The following is a 21,222-nucleotide window of genomic DNA, read 5'->3' on the forward strand; positions in this document are numbered from 1 at the left end:
CCTTTGTCTCCTTTCTTGTGCCTGGAGTAGTTTGGCATCCAGCTCCGGCATCCACACCACACAGCTGACTCAGGACGTGAACCTTCCCTACACCTAATGAGCATGCTTGACCGCACTCTCATTCGGTCTTCCTGGCATCAAAGCTGGGAATGGCGAGCAAACCATTCTCCAGACTTTATCCAGAGGGCAGATGTGTGCTCACTTACCAACAAGCACAAAAAAGAGGTTGTAGCCCAAAGGAACCTGGCTCCGTGTCACATCTTGGGGGAGGCTTTTCTGTCTGCGGCAGCTGGAGGAAGTTTTGCTGTAGGAACGTTTCCATGCTTTGTTCTGTCTACTCATTTAGGCAGCTTCTCCACCCTTGCTCTTGGTGTCAATAATCTATGTCCTGGATGGGACTGACCCTGTGTCAATAGTCCATATGTCTGTCTGATGGCCCCAGTGCCCTTTGATTGCAAGGTCTTACCTCTTCTCTGAAAACCTCCCCATCCCACCTCTTTGCATGCTGCAAATACAGCAGGACTGCCCAAGGGCATCAGCTGGGGCAGCCCCTTCCTGATGGTCCCTTAGATAAGATGTGTGCCCATGGGAGGGTATGGTTGGTGGGAAGGAGATGCTTTTTAGTCTGGGTTGTTCCATATCTTGATGATGGCTGTATTTATTTTTTTTCCCTTCTATATGTTAAAAAGCATGAATCATTGGCACCGAGACGTCTGGTTGAAAGATTTATCTCAGCATACCTGTGCCAGCTTTTCCCTTCAGACCTGGATGCCCTGTTGTTGCAGTTACTGAGTGCTGGAACATTAAATTCTGGTGTCTGAGCAATTGAAGCAGGACTCTGGGGAGGAGTGAGAGAGGGGAAAGTGATTTCTTGCTTGTTAATTTGTTTTTCCCTGTGTCCAGGGAGATACCTTCCTCTGCTCTGTATAAGCAGGGCTTGCTTTCTGTCCAGGAGGTTTTTCTCTCTCGGTTCTTTGACACCTCTGGCAGTGGAGCAGCTCAGAGATCTCCTACTGAGAGGATCAGACTATGTCCCCTTCCCTGCTCCAGCAAAACCATGTCTTTTTTGACTTTCTACACAATCAGGACTTGTGTAAAGAAACCAAATCAGAAGATAAGAAATTACTTTTTGCTTGCTGCTGGAATTACACAGGAAAATTCTTTAAAGAAAAAAAAAAATTAACTGCATTTCAAAGCTTTTCAGTGCAGCAGGGAAATCACATTTTGGATTTTTTTTTTAAGAGCTACTGATGCTTTGAAGGGAGGAAAATGTATGGAGTTGTGTTTGTAGAGTTGTGGTGAGATAGTTGCATATAACAGGTTTTGTTTTCTCAGTTTTCTTGTTTCACTGTGGCTATTTACATAATAATGAGGCTTTTGCACTTCAGGAATTGTATTTTAACCATTCATTTTTCTGTGACTCCAGGTTTCTTGTGATTGCACTCCTGATGGCATAATGTCTTACGGCTCTGTGGGAGAAATAAATAGGCGATATAAAAGCAAAGTTCTGCTTTTCATTGCCTTTGTAGCAACACAGGGAAGACAGTCAAGAGTAAATTTCCTTGAGTGAAAAGTTTTCCATCAGGTCCCTGAATGCCAGGGAAAAAAGTTGTTTGATTTTTGCCCTCCTCTATAACTCAAATGTTAAATCTGCCAAGCCCTGCCTTGACAAGCCAAAGATATAAGATAGAATATCCCATTTGGCAGCAGAAATGAAATAATTTACTTCAGGTTTATCTCTCTTTCCTCAGTGATAGCTAGCACTGTGGCAACAGCTTTTCTCAGCCCGTTATCTGTTTTGGTCTCACTGGGACACTGGCTTCTCAGCTTAGCATGTTCTGTAATTTATGGAGTGGAGTTCAAAAGTTATCTCCTTGGTGTGATGCTAAGGTTGAAAGCATAATTCTTAATGAGGGGAAATTGCTATTTCTTGGGGTCTTGAACTTGGCATGGTTGGATAGAGCTTTTGTTTTGCTAACAGAAGACACTTGGTGCTTGACGTCTATCTGGTCTAGTGTCCTGATGGTGCACAAAATTGCTGTTGAGAAGAGCAGCTAAGAAGCTGCAGTGAGCTACAGTTTTTTTGGGGAGGAGACAGGACCAGGACCTCTGACCATGTGCTTGTGCTCTCCAGAAGGCAGCTGGGCAGGTTAGCACTGATGCAAAGCCTTGGTGGAGTACAGTAAATTGGAATATCTGTATCACAGGAGGTCTTAACAAGTTTGTTATTCATCAGCTAAGAATGGCATTAGTAGAGCTGGTCCCTCAGAGGGTAAAGGTGGGCTAGATAATCCCTGCAGGCTTCTTCCAAAGAGGAGTGCCCCCAAGAAACATCTCTTTAAGGTGCTGTTCTTCAGTGGCCCTTTCATCAAGACACCATCAAAACCTGTTGATTACATTGTCCTGCAAAGTGAGAAGGTTTCTATGAATGAAATCATTTACTAAGTGGTGTTGCTTCACTCTTCGTGATAAAGAGCATTGGTTCGTACACTGTGTGGTGGCCATTGTGCTGGTTTATAAAAGAGAGATAACTTTCATATGATGTCTCATGGGGACAAACTACACAATGGAAAGAGTGTTTAAGTAGCTCAACTTTTATCTGATGATCAGTGTTGGATTTGCTCTGGTGCACTATGCCCCTTATGGCTTTATGGCTGCTGGTGAGCACAGTCCTGTGCAGGACTGGCTGGGGATGAGCATGTGGGGACACAGGATCTGCACGAGAGCCTTGTTGACAGAGAGGGTTGGCAAATATAATTGAACACTGAGACCATGTGTGCAGGGAGGGAAAGCTTGATGCCAGCAGAGCTTCCCTACACTTGCATGGAAGAAGGCTTGCAGATATTTCAGTATGCCAAGCATCTTGGTTGATCTCTCCTGGAAAGGAGATGTCCTCTGAAGAGTATGAGGCAGATCTTCTCACTGGCATCTGATTTGTGAGTCTTAAATAGCAATTACTGGGTGATTTGCCAGCAGGAGAACAGCACTGCTTGTGCTGCTGATGTGATCAAAGGGAGAGGGTGAGAAGGACAGATGCTTCCCAAGTCAGAATTTCAAGGAAATCCGTCTCGGTTAAAGTTTATAAAAACTGATCTTAGCCAACAGACCCTATAGAGTGTCTTTAAATACCACAGCCTTGAGCAGCAGTCTGCACTGAGTCGTGCCTGAGGATTGCTGTTATTTGGGGATATTATGAGGGCTAGGAAAAGACAAGGCAAGATACAATCCCAGACACTCACAGAAAAAGACCAAATGCTGTTACGTGTCCAAAACCCAATCTTTTGAGTCTGAGTTTTGTTTCCAAAAATGCCTGAGTGGCTCAGGGCAGACTCTGTCTGATTGCAGTTTGTTTTGCCCATCAGCTGCATCAATTGTAATGTGCCTCGTATGACCAGCTTGGCAGCCACCACTCAATGTAGGAAAGCTCTCACTTTGCCGGGCAGGTTCAGAGATCTGGCAACAAGTGCTTTTATGTAAGACCTTTTGTATATGTGGAATTGTGCAGGAAAAGAGGTTTTATTTCTGAAATAAAAATGCTTTCTTCCAAATTAGCTTATTCTACTGCTGATGTTATCCGCTTTGAAAAGGCATGTGAGCATGCCAAATACCAGTGTCGGCACATAGATATTGGCAATAATGAATCTGCTGTCCGTTTGCACCCTGCCTTCTTCCAAAATAACTTTCATGTCTAGACAAAGGATGCAGCTCACCTGCAAGGCTCAGCTATCCCCTTTGTTTGTTTTGCTATTGCATAGTAATTAAGATATTAATTTATTTTAAAGCGTTCCAAAAGCTGCCTCTGCAACCCCAGTGTTTATGTAACAGAGAGAAATTTATAATTTATTGAATTTGTGTGTGTTCTGCTGGGATTATTCATTGGAGGAACATACTAAGTGATTTTTTTGTATCCTAGTAACCAAATGTGCTTGCTTTTCCATGAATAATCTTTATAGTTTAACTTGACCAGCCAAATCTGGAAGATAAAACTCAAGCGAATTAAATTTATCAAGGCAAATAATTACAAGGCACAGATAGCTCTTTGCAGGTGAGAGAGAACAAATTTTTTTCTCCCTCATTTCACTAGATAATAATCAGATTGACAGATGCTGTCTGCAGAGTCTGATTGTACTGAGCAGAACAATAGCGGAAGTTTGAGTCGTTAGGAACTAAACTTCAAAACTTGGTTTGTTTAACATTCATAATTAATGAGTTGGTTGAAACAGCCCTTTCCTCCCTCAAACAAGCAATGCAATGGTTTCCAGTGCTTCCTAATTACAGTGCAGATTATTTGCCTTCTGGGGGTGCAAAGGTGGGAAGTTAGGGGGTGGAGTCCCCCATAGGTTGGAGTTCCCAGCTCTGCCACTGGCTCATCTGCTTCAAGAGGACATTGAGGATTAGTTACTAAAATGCTTTGCAAAGCCCTTTCTCCCTGGAATGCCGTCCCCATGTGGAACAGCCAGAGTTTATCACTTAATAAGAAGTGCTTGCATTTTTCTCCTTTAAAATTTATTTTGGTTAAAAATTAGCCCCTTTTCAAAATTGAGTTTTGAGGGATCGTGTTTCTTTTGAAATGTCTCTTCCCCTTAGAAATATTAAAATCTAGTTTTAGAAGCAAAACAAAAAATAAAAGCTTTGCTCCCCAGCTCCCTGAACATGTTTACTGCTTCTCCCACCCTCTTCAAGCATTCAGCTGACCATCTCCAAGCAGAGGGTAGAGGTACATTCCTCCCAGAGAGGTCAAAACCACTTCACATTTTAAAACAAACTATCAAACCATCTTTTTTTTTGTATGCATTCCTATTTAGCAAATGTTTATACACCCATGCAAAAAAACTGCCCTCCTGTAAATAGTGAAATCTATGGGCACGCCAGTGGAATCAGTCACCAAGCCACGCCAAGCAGCTCTTAACTAGTTGCTCAGATTTTCCTTTGAGATGAGAGTAACAGTGCAGCCTCATGAGACAGTTCCAAAAAGATCGAGAAGATTTCCTTGTGTGCTTTTGGATCTTGACCATATTTGCCCCCTCCCTAATTTGTTCCCTGCCTCTTGAACACAGCCCTGCATGAGTAGTCCTTGTTTCCTAAAGGCAAGTCTAAAGGCAATGGGAAGAAGTGTTAGGTAGGTCAGTGCTGAGGACCTTTCTGTGCTTGTATTCCTGTATTTTCCCTTTCTGTACCTATACGCCTGTACTGAGTCAGGGCATCCCTTTGGAGTGGTTGCTGTTGTGCATCTCCAGATGTCATTCATCACTACATTTATCACCTCAGGTCTCTGCCCTACCAAGTCAATGCTCTTCCAAAAGTCTCCCTGTCTTTTTCGTAATCCTTTTTCCCCAGGGCTAACAGCGGTGCTGGGAGCACTGGTTGTGACTTGACTCTCTCTGTGGTAATGAAGGAGTAGCTGAAGGGAGTGATAGCTCACCAGCGTTGCCTTGGAGGGTTGTGGGGCTTGGGACCTGAAATGTTGGTGACCATTTTCCCAAGGAGGTGTTTGGGAAAGGCATGGTTGATGGCAGAAGGCGTGCTTGGGGTGTAGACACAGCACAGCCTGGGATCCGTGCTGGGAAGCAGCCCCCAGCCTGTGGTAGAGGGGAATGATTGGGGCAGACATACCAGGTGGGCTGCATCCTTCTGGTGGCCCCATGCAACCCTGGGTGCACACACTGCACCAGGGCTTTGCCCGATGGGGACATGTAGGTCCAACAAGGAGAAGGAAGAAACCTCCCCATCCAAAGCGTTGTGGCTCTGCCCTGCTGTCACAGGATGGGGAGCTGCAGAAAAAGATCAGGTAGATCAGATTTGGCCGTTACTGCTATGAGAAGTGAGGCATCACTGCAAGGCAGGTGGGAAAGATGGGAGCAAAGGGCAAGGCCTTCAGGCACAGGGCTACGGCTTGTGCAATACTCAAGGAATACTGTTCCTGTGCCAGGGGAGGCTCCCGGTGCTGCCTCTCTGGCTTGGAGAGGTTCATGGCTTGTCTGGGTCTGGTCTGGGGAGCACCTACTAGTATTGCCCAAGCAGCAGGTCCTCCTTATTAAGCACCACCTCAAGCTAATAAGATGCTGTTTTGCACCATCGTGTGCTCTCCATGCAAGGGAAACCATGCAGACGGCTTCTATATGCCATTAATACACAACCATATGGCACTGCTTGTATGCAGGCAAGGGCTCATGGAGGTTTAGTAACATCATGAAACATTTCTGTTATTGATCCTGCTTGACCAGGGTGACCTAGAAAAACCTGAAGGGGCAGAGGAGGACATGCAGCTGTCTCACAGAGCTCTGTGTGTATAGGATGCTGAGCTGGAAAGCATCCCTGAATTTGCTGTGGTCAGGCAGGCATGTCCTCTGCCCTGGGGCTGTTGATACACAAAAGGTTTGCTGGTCCTGTGTCCTATGGCTCTGTCTGAAAAAACCCACAGCGGTCCTAATGAAGGGGCTTTCCTACTGGGAACCAGTGGTTTTGAGCATATCTTCTCATGTACAAAAGCATAGGAAAGGGAAGGGGTAAGGAGTGCTACATCGGGGCAGGTGTTCGGGGTATGGTGTACATCTCAGGGTTATGCTGAGGACAGGCTATACTGCTTCCCAACCCTTTTCGCTCTTAGTATCTGCCATGATCAGCTGTTGCAAGCAGCAGGCTGGTTTCACCAGCAAAAGGTGATGAGTTTGTCTTTGGGGGATGCTCTGGTTTGCCTGCCCATCAAGAAGAGCTCAGGCATGTACCAAAGTACATGCACACCTTGCTGTGGCACAACGCAGCATGTGAGTGCTGGAAGTCCTCCACGGACCCGAGCTGATGGAGCTGTGCCAGGGTGGCCATTGGCCACTGCCATTCAGATGATTTTCAGTGTTATTTTTAGACAGTTTGAGTGCATTTGGTTTCAGCTGAAGCCAGTTTTTGATGTGCTGGCAGACAAGGGGCTGGATGGATGGGAGCATGTCTGTGTGGGGGAACGTGTCTTTCTGTGGGATGCAGGGAAGTTTTGGGGAAACCAATCCTCTCCTGCAATCAGCAGATCACTGCAATGAATGAGTTGCTTAGGAGAGGGCTTTCTGCAGCTCTTGAAGTGACTGCTCAGATTTGGTATTTCAAGAGGTACTCTATGAGTAGTGGCACCTATAGTGCCCAGTGTCTGGTGGATTTGGGACCAGGGGAAAGCCTCTTTGTGGGTCCATTTTGATGACTTCAGGCTTTCTGTACATTTGGCATTCCTTTTCCAGCATGTTTCTAGCTCTGAGGTTCCCTAGGAGATGACGTGAGTGGCGCATGCAGCATGGGAGACATGGTGCCATCTACTTCGAAGAAGTAGATGTTTTTGAAATGCTGAGCTGAAAACACAGCGCTGCTGCCTGTGTTTTATTCTGGCCAGAACCACCAGAGGCTCGAAGCTGTCAACATGTAATTGTATATTTTTTGTCTGGTAATAAAATTTTGTTCTACCAAAGAAAAGAAAAAAACACCCCAAGAGAAACAAATCCTTTCTCTCCACAGTTTTTCATATGTGATTTATAGGTGTGTTTTTCCAAGTAAATCCAAACAAGGCTAGTGAGTGACTCTGAATTAAAATTTGATTCAGTTAAGTGAAACAAGAGCCATCTGGGTGGAAATGGGAGGTTTTAGACAGCTGTTTATATTGTTTCATGTGGGATTTCTGAAAATCCCAATTCCGTAGTTACCAAGGAGTGTGCTGTTTGACCATGCAGTGGGGGTTCATAGGTGTAAATAATCTATGAAGAATGAAAAACAAATACATAACATAGCTATGAAAATAAAACATCTTGAAGCTCTGCAGTAAACTGTTTGAAAGATACAGACCAAGCGTGCTCTGCTGAACGATGCTCCAAGCTTCACCTTAAAAAGGTGGGAAAACATGGTGAAAACCAGCCCTTTATATTGCTTGGACCTCTCCTGGCAGGGATCCGTCCACGGGTAATTGCTGTTGAGGTTGCAGTGCTGTTTGTTTGCTGTGTAATTCCCACATTCTCCCCATCTTTTGGGAGCAATTCCTTCCTCTAGGGGAGGGAGCAAGAAAAGGCTTTGGCCTTTTTCTGGCCAAAAAAACTACTCATTTGTCTTCAACAATGCAAAGAACTGTCTCTCATCTCCAGATTTCTGCAGTTCACCTGCCTTTATCATCTCTTGGCTATGGTACCACAAAGGGAGAGTAAAGGGAGAAAAATGCTGCTGTTGACATAGGTGTGCCAGGATCAAATCCCACTAGTGTTAGGAAGATTGACACAGAGGCTTAAAAATAAACCTCTCTTGCTCAAATCCTTTTTGCGTTGTAGTAATTGAAGACATTTGAGATTAAGAAAGGAGCTGAGGTCACTGTGCATCCAGTAATGGTATGATTGTGTTTTCTTTTGTTTGGACAGTTTAATGTCTCGAAGTGGCTCTTGTTTCCTCTTATTAATTCCTGTAAGTATCATGGAAAAGGATCTCACAGCTCAGCCATGCAGCAGCCAAGTGTTGCACAACCACCTGCCTCAGACTGGCTTCATAGCTTAGCAGAGAACTATGCATTTAACAAAAATTCAACCAAGGAGAAAAGGATGTGTCTTTTTTCAGTGGAATGTTTTCCTCTGTTTCTGGACCAGCAAAGAACTCTTCTCTTCCTTTTATTTACTTTTTTCTTTTCTTTTTCTTTTGAAGGTTTTGGGTTTATTTCTGAAGAAGTTCTATATTCAGAAAAAGCTTATTTGTCTGAACATTAACTAAACCAGCCAACAAAATGTGTGATATTATTGTGCAAGTTGGACTGTACGTGAGTTGAGTGAAGTCACCAGCCCTTCAGGTCACTTGGAAAGAGAGTTTGGCCAGTATTTAATACAATTAAAATCTCCCTACTGGGAGTGTTGGCCTTATGCACCAGCCTACCCAGCACAGTCTGGCCTCGGCCCCTATAGCCCGTTAGAGTTACCACCACCACAAATCCCTCTGTGCTTTGTGATGCCTTCAGAGAAGATAGCCTGGCAGAGGGGAAGAGCTGTGCTCCATTCCCATGATTTAATTATAACCAGTGATTCCCATCTCTTTGCCCTGTTTTGGATTCTTTACATGTTGTTTCGGAAAAGCTTAATGGAATTGCAGCCTTTGTATATATAAAATATAGGATGATTGAAGACCTGGCCACTTCTTTATTTAACTTCCCCAGCCATGCGTTCCTCCCAAAGCATTTTCCCCTCTTGCTGCCAGATCACTGTTTAAACTGTGTGTAAATACAAAAGGAACTATGGACAACGTTTAAAAATGCTGCACCATGTTGGGAGCAGGGCTTGCTAGAAAGAACACCTTCTGAAAGGCCTTTTTTCCCCTTTTGCTATGGTTCTGTGGCTCCCTTAGGACAGATCAAAAGCCCGGTATGGGTGCCACCATTAAGTCTAATGTCTCACTGGTTATCCATCCCTGTTTAGACTGAAATAGCTCCACTGTTGTTTCTTTTAAACTGAATCCTTTCCTGTCCTTTGAGTACAGAGAAGTTGTAATTAGGGGGAGAAAAAGAAAGAGACCCTTAGAACCACTATGAAGAGAGGAGATAAAGACGAAAGAGGTTTCTGCAGCAAATTTGAGGCAAAGCGAAATAGCAGGTTTGTTCCTTTTATCATAAGGTTTTCTTGGAAAAAGCTGAAGGCAGAGATGAATGGCCAGGCCCTCCTTTCTGCGCCTGTAACATTGCTGTGAGTGCTGATCTCACCCTTCATCTGCAGCTTTTCTTCCTCTCTAGTTCTGGACAATTCCTGTGCTTATGGGAAAGTTTCCTTGTGTTTTTACTGAGTGTGGAAAACAGGCTCAGCTCTTCTCAGCTGGAGCATCACACCCCATGCCGAGTCACCAGCAATACAGCTCAGTGTAGAGTGGTACAGTACAGCATGCATGCAAACCCGGGGAGCTTGCTGACGGCACATCTTATGTACTGGCCTTTCTCCAGGCATCCCTTTTGGAGGAGGGAAGAGCATAAGTCTAAATTTTATACAGTCCAAATTCAGAGGGATGAAGATAACGTGAACACCGGCTTTTCGGGTGTTTTCACGGAGAACAATACATTAAAAGTGAAGCTAAATTGCTACTGTTACTCTTCACATCTTTTTTCTCCCTGTTTCACAAGCTGCCCTCCTGGTGCAGTGCTGTGACGCTGCTGGTCTGTAGGGAATGGGTGGGTTTCCTGCATTAAGGAGACAACAAAATTCTTTCCCTCTTTTTGTTCCTGTCTGTGCTGGAAGCGACACATTGACGGGCTGTTGGGGAGGATGTGCCAAACTCCAGCTCTTTCCATGCGCCCTGTATTGAAAGCAGGGGATGGAATAAAATTGCTGCTCTGAGGATATTAAAAGGGAATGCATTTCATTATCCAATTTCATTAAAAGCTATTAACATTGGAATGACATGGTCACTATTTATAAATCCCCAGTGCAGATGACTTGGTACAGCTGGTCAGAAGAAAAGAGGTTCAATGGAAACAGGGAGTCTATTTGCATTAATGGTGGTTACGTGCTCCTCCGGCAGTGAGGGCATGGACCATTTCAATGTCAGTGATTACGCCACTCACATATTCTTGTAACTATTCAGCAAATCACTGTCATGATTGGAAAAGGAAAACACCTGTTCAGAACCATGCTTTTCAACATAAAACATTGCTCTGAGAAACAGTTCTGAGCTCTTTATACTGTTGGTAGGGGAAAACTTGTCTTGGAAGTGAGGAATTAATGAATGGAGAGGAATTGGGGGCAAGGAGACCAGCCCGTATTAATTTTTTAATCTGTGAAAAATACTTTAATGAGGACCCTTTCTGTGCAGTGATTGATCTGATGGGTCTTCTGCAGACACAGCAGCAGGGTTCCTCCCTGCCTCAAAGTGAGAGCCACATGTGGTGGCTTCAGGACTCAAGGGATAAGCAGCACTCACTGATATAAAAGTTTTTTTTGGTCTCTTGGGTTGCTCTTAGGCTGTCTCTGACATCTCTGATGAGCAGTGAATGCTGCTGGCCTGGAGCAGGGAGGAAGGGATCTCTGAGACAGACCCCAGTGGCACAACATCCCTTAAATTAAGACTATCTCTCTGTCTTGATGCCATGAAAATCCATATTTGTGCCATGTGTAGAGCACTAAAGCTACTGAGAACTGGAGCAGTCATTAAAGAAAAAATTGCCCTGAACCCTAACTATTCTATGGTTCTATGTACTGTGGGGCTGTCCTTGAGTCAGGCTGTGGAAAAGGGGAGCGCATGAAGAAAATGGTGCTTGACACATCAGCAAAGCACTGTTGAAATGGGAGCCTTGGATGTTGGCCTTAGCATTGTAAATTCATGGAAACTGGAATCCATGTAGTAAATCAAAGCAGAATCAATCGCCCCAGAGAACATAAGGGTTTTCATTCACATCTCTACTCCTCTCCTTCCGTCTTTGAGTCTCCTTCTAAGTTCATTCCTCCAGGCCAGTCTTTCCAGCCTGAAGTATTTTAGTGATCTCTGCTTTATGGTGCACTTTATTGTCTGTTTCTAGAAAACAGTCAAAATAATAAATCACAAAAATACATATTCTAATCTCTGACTGAGAAGCTGAACATTTAGATTTGGAAAATACTTAGTTTTCCAACCTTGCAGTCTTCAGAAATCATTGGTGGAGTTGCTTAAACAGATGTCAACTTCTCTTTGCTTTTGATCCCCTCCCAAGCCAGTGCTATGGACTCTGACTTTAGGACTAGAAGATGAAGCGAGCTGAGCAGCCCTCTGCTCTCCCCAGGTTAAACTTCACTTTCGAAAGAAGGTGACAACTTTGTAAAAACATAATACGTCAAGTCAGGGTCACAGGTTTGCTCTTCTGGTGTATGAAGTCATATGTGTTGCATATGCAGCATATTAGTGAGAATATGGTCCAAAATTCACAGTAAGAGCTATAGTAAGAGCGGCTGACTGATTATTTTTTGACAAGATGTTTTTATCTTAAGCCAGTAGCCAAAAGTTTCATCTAGTTTTGCATCCCGTATTTTATGACTTTTAAATCCCTGACATCTTTCAAAGCTCTTTGGCTCGCGACCATGGCCTCTGACTGACATGAGCCAGTGGACTTGGGTGTCGAGGCCCTATAACAGATTGCAATCAGCCATGCCATTTCCAAGGCTCCTCATCTATCATGTAGCTGCTTTCATCGCTTGCACCAAAAGACTTAAGCAGGGATTATGGCATGAGCCCTGCCTTTTCTCCATTCCTCTCCCTCTCACTCTGTCTCTCATTAACCAAGTCTAAGAATTTGTTACTAGAGTTGCAGACTCATTGACCCAGATTTGCTAATAATACGGGGGAGAGGAGATTTTTTTTCCATGCTTAATCGCTGGCTTCTGTGTATTCTTAGTGCTATTTATATGCAGGAGAACTAAAAGCCTGTAATAAAGATGGGGCCAACTTTGCAGCAAAATTCATGCATGTGCTCAGCGAGAGGCACAACAGGAGAGAGACGGAGGAAGAGAGAGACGGAAGTGAACGTAGGTGGACTCACCAATACTTGCAGACCCAGCAGCAGATTTCTTAATAGCAGACCCTGCTTCTACAGCCTGATCCACAAGACCAGATTGGTTTAGCTCAGGGCTCCCCACTTTGCTCTGACAATGCCACACCATCAGTCATGCACTGGCTTGCTTTGTGCCAAGTTTGATTTCCCTTACCACCAAAAAGCGATGTCAAGCAGAAGGTCTGGAAGTGGGTTTGGGAGAGTCTTCCTGCCTGATCTGGGAGAGCGCTGGCTTTCCCCAGTCTTTGGGGTTCTGTGATTACTTCTGGGTCATGGAAGATTTGCTGTCAGCACTTTTCATTCTCGGAGCAGGCCTTCTGTCATGGTTTATTTTCTGCTTTGAGCCAGCTGGTGGATCTTGGAGACAGTCATTGGTTTCACCTGCACTTGCTGTCTTTTGGCTCTGATGCTGGTGTCATGATGTGACGTGTGGTTAACCAGGAGAGCTAAGGCTTGGCATTGGCTTTCCTGTCAAGGCAGCCCTTCTTTTAAATGATGCGGTTGAACTTTGCTTTCTTATGAGCTCCCCACTGCTAGCAAAGGGCTTAATTTGAAAGGAGCAGTGATGCAAGAGCTCATTTCCCTAGGACATGGTGGAAGACAGGGGGTGGAACAGCCTGGAAAATACTCCAAGGTCCTGCTGGAATTGCCTGTGTTTGGTGGTTTGAGAAAAAGCATCAAAACAAAAGAACTTGGCCTAATGCTGTTGGCAAATACCTCTCTGCTTTTATGGAGGAATGCCTAGAAGTCATCATTGTCTCATGAGTCTCTGCCTAGAAAAAGAAATAGATTATAGCTTTTTGGTTTTCAAATCCCCCCCCCCCCCCCCCAATGTTTTGTCTCAAGCAATAGCCACTGAAGCAAGAGGGTTTTCTCATTTGAAAATCCTTGTGGAGACAGGCACAACTTGATTTTGCAGGCTTGAGGTCAGTCCCTGTTCTCTGCCAGGGATTTTTCTGGACTCTTTTGCAATGAAAAATGTTGTATGTTCGTTAGGTTTTTGCAGTAAGAGTTACCTCAGTGCCACAACACAACTTCTTTGAATGAAAAAACAACTTCTGCCTTTCCTCCTCCCTCCTTCCCAAATTAGTCTCTTAAAAATGTCAAATTTCCTGCAATTCACAACAAGCTCTTCTGTCTCCCCTTAATGCCTCAATTTCTGCATCACTATTGCAAGTGAACCATGTGAGGGTTTTTAACTCCCTGGAAATTTGTCTCAGGTTAGAGGACTGGGCAGGGAGATCTTTACATCAGCAGGTCATGCAAACCCCAGGCATCTAAATGGGGGATATTTATTAATTGTCAAGTTGAGTTTCCCAGTGCTGGAGCCAGCAGGATGTTCAGAAAGGAGGCCAATTCTTTTGTAGCAGCCTTGTAGTGGATTAGGTAGCCTGACTTCATAAATTCACACCAGTGAGCGTGGAATAGGCGACACCAGTGCTTCCCACAGAGGTCCCCGACACATTCTCTGTATTAAAAAAAAGGATGCCTAGGCCGTGCACTAAATTTATATGTGAACAGATTTTTATCTCTTGTTCTCAGAAGATAAGATCGCGGCACAGCAGAATCCTGTTTCGTGTTGCTGTTACCGTTTGTTATCTGCAGTAACAGCCTAGGCTGCTTCTTCCAGCCTCAAGCGAGGCTCCAGCCCTGTGCACAAGTGCAGCTGCATCATCTCCAGCAGTAAAGATGCAGAGGGATGAGCACAGCGAGGGCCATGCTTTTACTGGACCACTGTGATTGACTTTTGTTCCATGAGGGTTGTTTCTACAAGCTTGCCATCATGCAGTAAACTTGACCTTGTTGTCCCTACCTGTTGGAATTTTCCTGTTTCAAAGCAGAAGCCACCTGCCCCCTCTCTCCAGATGCCTTGTTTAATGTTCAACGGGGTTGTTGCAGTAGCAGCCACCTGACCATCTACTGTAATAGGAAAAAGTTCTAATGTTACAGATAAAACGGCCATATAGATAAGGCACAGGCCTGTTTGGTGGATTCCCTTTCTCCTGTGCAGCGGGCGTTAACAGATAGGTTTCAGGCTGCACACCACTCCCTTTAGGCCTTTTCTCTGAACAGCACAGGGAAACTATGCTCCAGTTGCCTGCTGATGAGCTCTATCTCCTGTGAGCTGTTCACCCATGGGGTAGTGGTCCCCTTGACATCCTTGCTTGATCCAGCATGCATCCCTGTTTGGCACCTGGGTGCCTTGTAATTTGCTTGCCTTGTGATCCTGCACATCTTCTGTCATGGATTTACCTGCAGAGGTTCCTCAGGAAAGTGCTGTGGGACCCAGGCAAAGTCTTTTGATGCAGATCATAGATTTATTGGTGGTACATCAGGAAGGCAGTGTTCTCCTCCTCGGTCAGGCTGCCCTTGCTGTAGCTCTCTGGTGTAGCTCTGGTCTCCTTGAACATTATGCTCTTCTCTCTTGTTTTAGGGCTGTCTGTGATATTATTCCTGCCTGGCTTCTCAGGGCAAGTGAAGATGGGATCAATCTGGCTTAAGGTTAACTCCCCAGCTAAGCAGTCTCCTCAGAAGAGCAGCAGCCGTGAAGAGGGCTCTTGTGCTGAATATTGCCTGCTGCTGTCAGTGGGATTTCAGTGCCACAGCAAACCTGAGGCTGTGAACAAATGGGTGAAAAAAGGTTTCTTTTTAGAACTGGAACCGTGATAAATATGTGGGGTTTGTGCAGGGTCTGCTTGCTGTACGTTTTTGAAATGCAAAGTGCATGTTTGTTAACATACCTCTCCAAAGGTCAGCATAACCTAAGAAATAAATGTGCTGGCCTTTTGGAAAGCAGGTGAAGTTTCAGATGTGTGACAGCTACTTGCAGTTGAGAACATGGACCCCCATAACCCAAATCTGTTTCAGCACTTCCTATGTGACACCATAAGGATGCAAATGGAAATGTTGCCTCGCCAAAAGGATTTCTTTTGCAGGTTTCAGTGAGGAGCCCTACACCATCCTTAATTCTTCAGCTGAGCTTTTTCTTCCATTTTCTTGGCTTATTTAGTATTTACTGTCCTTCATACGTTTGAGGGACTCATGCTGCAAGCATCATGTTTGCAGTTGGTGAGAATAGGGATGTAAACTGGAAAATTCTGGAATGAAAAGAAGAAAATACTGGATGGGACCTCAGGACATGACAAACCCAATGGTTTTGTGTTCCGTTTGATGATGTAGCCAGCCTGCTGGCATGCTTACAGCACTCAGGGTTTGAAGTATTTGAGAACCTTATATTTTTTAATCCTTTTAGCTTCCTGTGAGGTGGAGGAATACTATTACTCTCTCTGAGGCAGGGAAGTGAGGCATAAAGAGAAGAAATTACTTGCTTAAAGCTTTGTAGGAATCTCATAGCTGAAATGAAGAGTCGGTGTAGCTTTTAGCTGCCTGTCATGGCATCGGGCACCCTTGGGTAAGGTGATGTTTCTGCCACGAGCTTGGCTGTCATTATCCCACTGACGGTCTTTTGGGCAGGCATACAGACAGGAGGGGTTGGGAGAAGTGGCAGAGGAGCTGAAATGTGATCCAAACTATGGAAGCTGAGCTGCAAATTAGGGCAATTCAAAGGCACAAACATCCTGTTGAGCTTGCCGAGTCCCCGCCAGAACATAATGAGTAAAGCACGCGCCCAAGCTCAGCTTCAGGCGTGTTTCAGTGGGAAAGCTCTGCCTCTGCTGCCTTGGGTTATGTCAGGTTTTATTCCTGGTGGCAACCGGCAGGTGTTCATGTGAGGGGGAACGGCATTATAAATAAATTATCCATTCATTTCCTTCTGGGGATTTTCCTATTGTTTCGCCACAATATGCTTTCCTGTTTTCAAAAAAACTCCAAAACAAAACAAAGCCAAACCCTGGCCCCAAGTTCCTCTCTGGCAGGATGGACCCAAAGCTGTGTTTGAAGTGGGTGTCTGTGTCATTGCTCTTCTGGCAGTAGTGCTGCTGGCACTGTCACTCCCACCTCTGTCCCCTGTTCTTTCAGTGTGGGAAGTACCTGCCCGGGAGCTGTGCTGGAGGCAATTGCATCCTGCTGTGCTCTGTCTTTACACAGGTCTTTTCTCCAGCAGGTCAGTGTGGGAGGAAGGCTGGTCCTGCACAGGGAGTGGAAAGCAGGGGTTTCTTGTGATAGCAGAGAGGAGAACAAAAGTCCTCTTCCCTCCTTCCTCCTCCTGGCCAACACACTGAGGCCAGGGCACTCACTTTCACAGGGAAGTTGTTTTAACCATTTTAGAAGAATAATGCAGCTCAATGGATGGCTTCTCTACATGGTGAGGCTGTTGCCCAGCAGCGCCCATCGGTAGCTTTGCTTAAGCCACGTCCCGGCTGGACAGCACAAAGGCTCTGTGAATCCAGATGTAAACCAGGGAGTCGGGGTGGGGAAGTGTGGCCAGGAGAGGATTCACCGCTCGCCTCTCAGGGTCACTCACCACTTCTATGTGCTGGCTGAGTTCATGCCGTCATGCCTCTCTCTGCTAAGGAAACCCCAAAGCCTATTTCCTCTGCAGCAGCATCATTTGTCGGGAACATTTCCAGGCAGACACATGGAGCAGCACCCACATGAGCTGCGGGTGGGTCTGTGCTGAGAGCAGCCATGTTCTGCGTTTTAGCTCTTCAGAAGGCAAGAAATGAGATTTCTCCTGGGAATACCCAAGATAAATACTCACACCTCATGTAAGCATGGCCAAGGCTGACCCCACAGCACCTCCTGCACCTGGAGAGCATGGGGGAAAGCCTGGCCAGCAACACTGCTGTGAGTGGAGGTGCTACGCTGGGCAGGGGGACTGCCCTGAGAGGATTTAACAGCCAAGGGGATCTTCTCTGCTCTCTGTCTCCCCCAGGACTCTGCCTTCATGGCATGGAAATAGCAAACATCCCACTGGTGTGAGAACAAAGATGTATTTATGTACATCACTGTACAACAGGGTTAACCATTACCTTGTGCTATGCAGCGATTGTCACGTGCAGTGTGAATGAAGAGATACAAAAGACCTTTTATTTAGCCACTGTGTTTGCCTGTCACAATTTAGGGTTGCCTTTTTTATCTTGATGTAAACAGGAGCTTTTACTGCCTCTGTAGCTCTGACTCCTCTTGCAGATGCTTGATTTCAAGGGCTAATCCTGTGTTCAGATCTTGCTTGCAACCCCTCTTCTCTTGCATTCGCGAAGGCAGTGGCTGCTCAGAGCCTCTAGGAGTTCAGACATGAATGAAAGTCCCAGTGTCTTGCTGCCCTACCTGGTATTTGCTCGCAACAAGAGGTGTGACAACTGCAGCTCTCCTTCCAGCTTTCCAGCTGAGCTCCCGGCATCTTCTGGTGTTTCTTTCCAAAAGAGAAAAGCATCAGAAAATCCTTCCCTTGTCACAATGCAAAGGCAGGGGTTACACAGAGGAGGAAGCAGTTTGAAGCAAGGGCCAGGCAGACAGCTTCTAAAGCTTCAAATGTGGCAAAGCATTTCAGAATAAGTGTGTGCAGGTTTATATTTAACAGGATGACTTTGAGCACCCAGGGTGCCTTCCATTTTTGCTTTCAGAATCTGCAAAGAGGAGGAGTGGTGGAGTAGGCGGGGAATGGGGAAATCAAAGTGCCTGCGACACCGTGGTGGTGGTCATGGGAGCCCAGGTCATTGAGCAAGACCCTGTGTGTCCAGGATGTGCAGAAGAGATTGCCTCCTCCTCAGGGAATTTATAGCTAAGGCTTAAGATTAAAAGTTGAGCTTTTTTCATTTGTGCTTCACGCATGTGTGAGCTTCGCTTTAGGCCTCAAATCTGCTGCTCTTGAAATTGGTCTCGAAATTGTTATTGACTTTAAATGCTGCAAGATTTCACCCATAAATTCTTCTCCCATCTGCAAAACAGGGATGGCAGGATTTCTGTGCCATCTGTGGTGCTGTGAAGCTGAAAACAATCATCATTTATAAAGTGCTTTGAGCTCAAATGGGAGGTTCTGTGTAAAGGCAAGGTTTTGCAGGAGGAAATGTTCCTTAATGTGCCAGTTGCATCTGATAGCTGAATCAGGGGCTGGGTTGGATGTTTTGGAAGAACAGTCTGGTGATGCAGAGGTAGTGTTCCAGCTGCTAAATGTCTTGGTTTATTTTTGTTGTTCAAAATCTCCTGTTCATCATTACAGAATTAAGGGACAGAGAATCCAGTGGCTGAACGTCCCACAGAAATCAGTATCCTACATCCATGCTCATTTTGAGCACCTCTGATCTTAACAGCCTCGAGTCTCAGTGTGTCTCTGGCCACCAGCTGGTGATTTAGCAGCACATGCGTTACAAATAGGAAACTTGGAGCCACAGTCACAAGTGTTAAGCCTTTCTGAGTGCAATAGGATGCATTTGATGGGAACAAAAGGATGTTAATTTATACCCAGCTTTGCAGGGCATAGAAGGGAAGCTGCCTAACCTTTGCCTCCAGAGCTACATTTGCCTTACATTTGCATAAAGCTGAGGGCCCAGTTGCTGCAACAAAGAGCAGATTGTGGCCAAGCACAACAAGTTAAGATTAAATACTGAGGTTCCCAGCGGGTAGTGCAAAGCATGCGTGGCAAGCAGCAGTTGCCCAGGCTGAGCTAACATATGGCTCGGGTCAAGCACTTCTAACGGAGCCGCTGGTTTCTCCTTTTGCAGACACAAGCCACCCGACCCGCTCCGTCTCCAGCCGCCCCTACTACAGCTTGCCCAACAGCAGCCATGAGAGACGCTCGGTCCTTGCTATCACGGAGCCGCCGCGTTTCCACTCCCAAGCCAAAGGCAAGAACGTGCGTCTGGATGCGCACTCCCGCAAGGCCACGCGGAGGAACAGTTTCTGCAACGGAGTCACCTTCACCAACCGGCCCATACACCTCTATGAGAAAGTCAGGCTGAAGCTGGTGGCTGTGCACCACGGCTGGAGCGGAGCCCTGCGCTTCGGCTTCACCATTCATGACCCATCACAGATGAGCTCTGACGAGATACCAAAGTACGCCTGTCCAGACCTAGTGACCCGACCTGGATACTGGGCCAAAGCTTTGCCGGAGAGGTTTGCTGTGAGAGACAATATCTTGGCCTTCTGGGTTGACCGTCATGGGAGAGTCTTCTACAGTATTAATGATGAGGAGCCAATATTGTTTCACTGTGGTATTAAAGTTTCTGGTCCCCTCTGGGCACTCATAGACGTCTATGGAATTACCCATGAAGTGCAAATACTAGGTAAGTAAGTGTGTGTTTTGGCCTGTGGGTTGCTCTTCTGTTGGTTTTGTACCTCAAATTAAGCATTTTTCTTTTGCCAGCAGTGGGGATCCAGAAAGCAATATATTTCAGAGATGTCAGTGATGGAAATCCCTAGGGCTGTGCGTTGTAGCAGTCACGTGAAGGGATAAATGGAAATCCTTGCATGTAACTTTATCCACCTTTTTCTAAGCTAAATATGGTGCTATGGCATGGAAAAACATGGTGCTGCTTTACAGCAAGGTCCCAGGGACTGAGGAGACAGAGGTGACCAGTTCTGGCTTCCCCTGTTTTTTTCCCAGCTACCAGGTACTGTTAGTCCACTGGAAAACTACCACCCATTCCCCAAGAGTTTTGTGGGGCTTTTCCCCAGCCTCTTTCTCAACCCTTGCCCTTGGTCCCTGCCTGGGCTGGCAGTTTAACAAGCTGTGTTTGCAGGTGAAACCCACCTTACCCTTCCTTTACACATGGGCATCTCTCTTATGTCCGCAAAGCACCGACTGCAGCACAGGATACAGCCCACCAGCTGAAGAGTGATGAGAAAATGTAGTGTGAGCTCCTGTGTGCTTTGGCATCCTTGCCACCATGTGCTATATCTGCCCTCACCCCTAAGCAGATTGCTGCATTCAGGTGGTTCCTGGCTGATTTACAAGCACCATCCTGGGGGAGGGCTGCAGGAGGTGATGAATTTGTTCCCATCAGCAAACCGAGCCTTTCATGACTTTTACAGCTCTGAAATTTCCAATGAATTCAGTGTCAGATGGAGTGTTTTGAACTGGTCTAAACCATGGGGAATCCTTTTAAAATACAAGAGTGCTGCCATTTCCCAGAGGCTCCAAGGAGCTGATTTAGTTTTAACAGCCAAACTACGCTGCACCTGCTCGAGGGGATGGTGCCTCTGTCCTCACATGCAGCAGACACCAGCCATAAGCTGTGAAATGGTTAGTCCAGTGGGCAGGCAGCTTCATCACATATTCTTCTGAATGGTGCCAATTATTTTGTGGGTGAGAAGGCCACACATAAACAATACTTTGCCCTGCCTGCTCTGCCTCAAATGTGTAATTAAACCTTACCAGCAGCTTATCCTGTAATTGCACTTGTGGCACACTCCAGTCTCTGGTGCTCATCACAGAGGTGAAGGAGCATTTGCTGTGTTGGCCAGTGCAGCTGCTTCTGGCCAATAGAAAGTGGTCCTTCTTCCTCATTTGATTGTAGTTAGAGAAATAAAATGCAGCTTATTTCTGCCCCCTCTCCCACCAGTCCTGCCTGCCACATCGATTATGCAGAGGGAAGGACTCAGTCTGAGGGCACCTGTACTCTGATTTGTTATATATTTCTTTAATCAAAGCGCGCAGCCCCACAGACTGCTGCAGGAATCAGGGCGATGCTCAGCTGTGGTACCAGGAGACCCAGCCTCCTTGCTACAGATGTGATGGTGTTATAGCAGACATGTTTCTTTCACTGTCTCTTCCTCATACAATTTTGCAAGTCGAGAAAGCCATGAAATGCACAGGT

At 45.8% G+C, this 21,222-nt stretch overlaps 1 protein-coding gene across 2 annotated transcripts in view; it reads left to right on the top strand.

The window, feature by feature from the left end:
• The window catches only part of NEURL1B (neuralized E3 ubiquitin protein ligase 1B), a 134,161-nt gene that overhangs the window by 105,394 nt on the left and 7,545 nt on the right, over positions 1-21,222 (top strand). For both annotated transcript variants that reach the window (XM_062607724.1, XM_062607725.1), the window contains exon 2: positions 19,129-19,689. In XM_062607724.1, the coding sequence (XP_062463708.1) occupies positions 19,129-19,689 (561 nt within the window). The remainder of the gene's footprint in view (positions 1-19,128; positions 19,690-21,222) is intronic.

Source organism: Pezoporus occidentalis, unplaced genomic scaffold (assembly GCF_034315485.1).
Source record: "Pezoporus occidentalis ecotype Australia unplaced genomic scaffold, CSIRO_AGI_Poc_V1 ctg124, whole genome shotgun sequence".
NCBI lineage: Eukaryota > Metazoa > Chordata > Aves > Psittaciformes > Psittacidae > Pezoporus > Pezoporus occidentalis.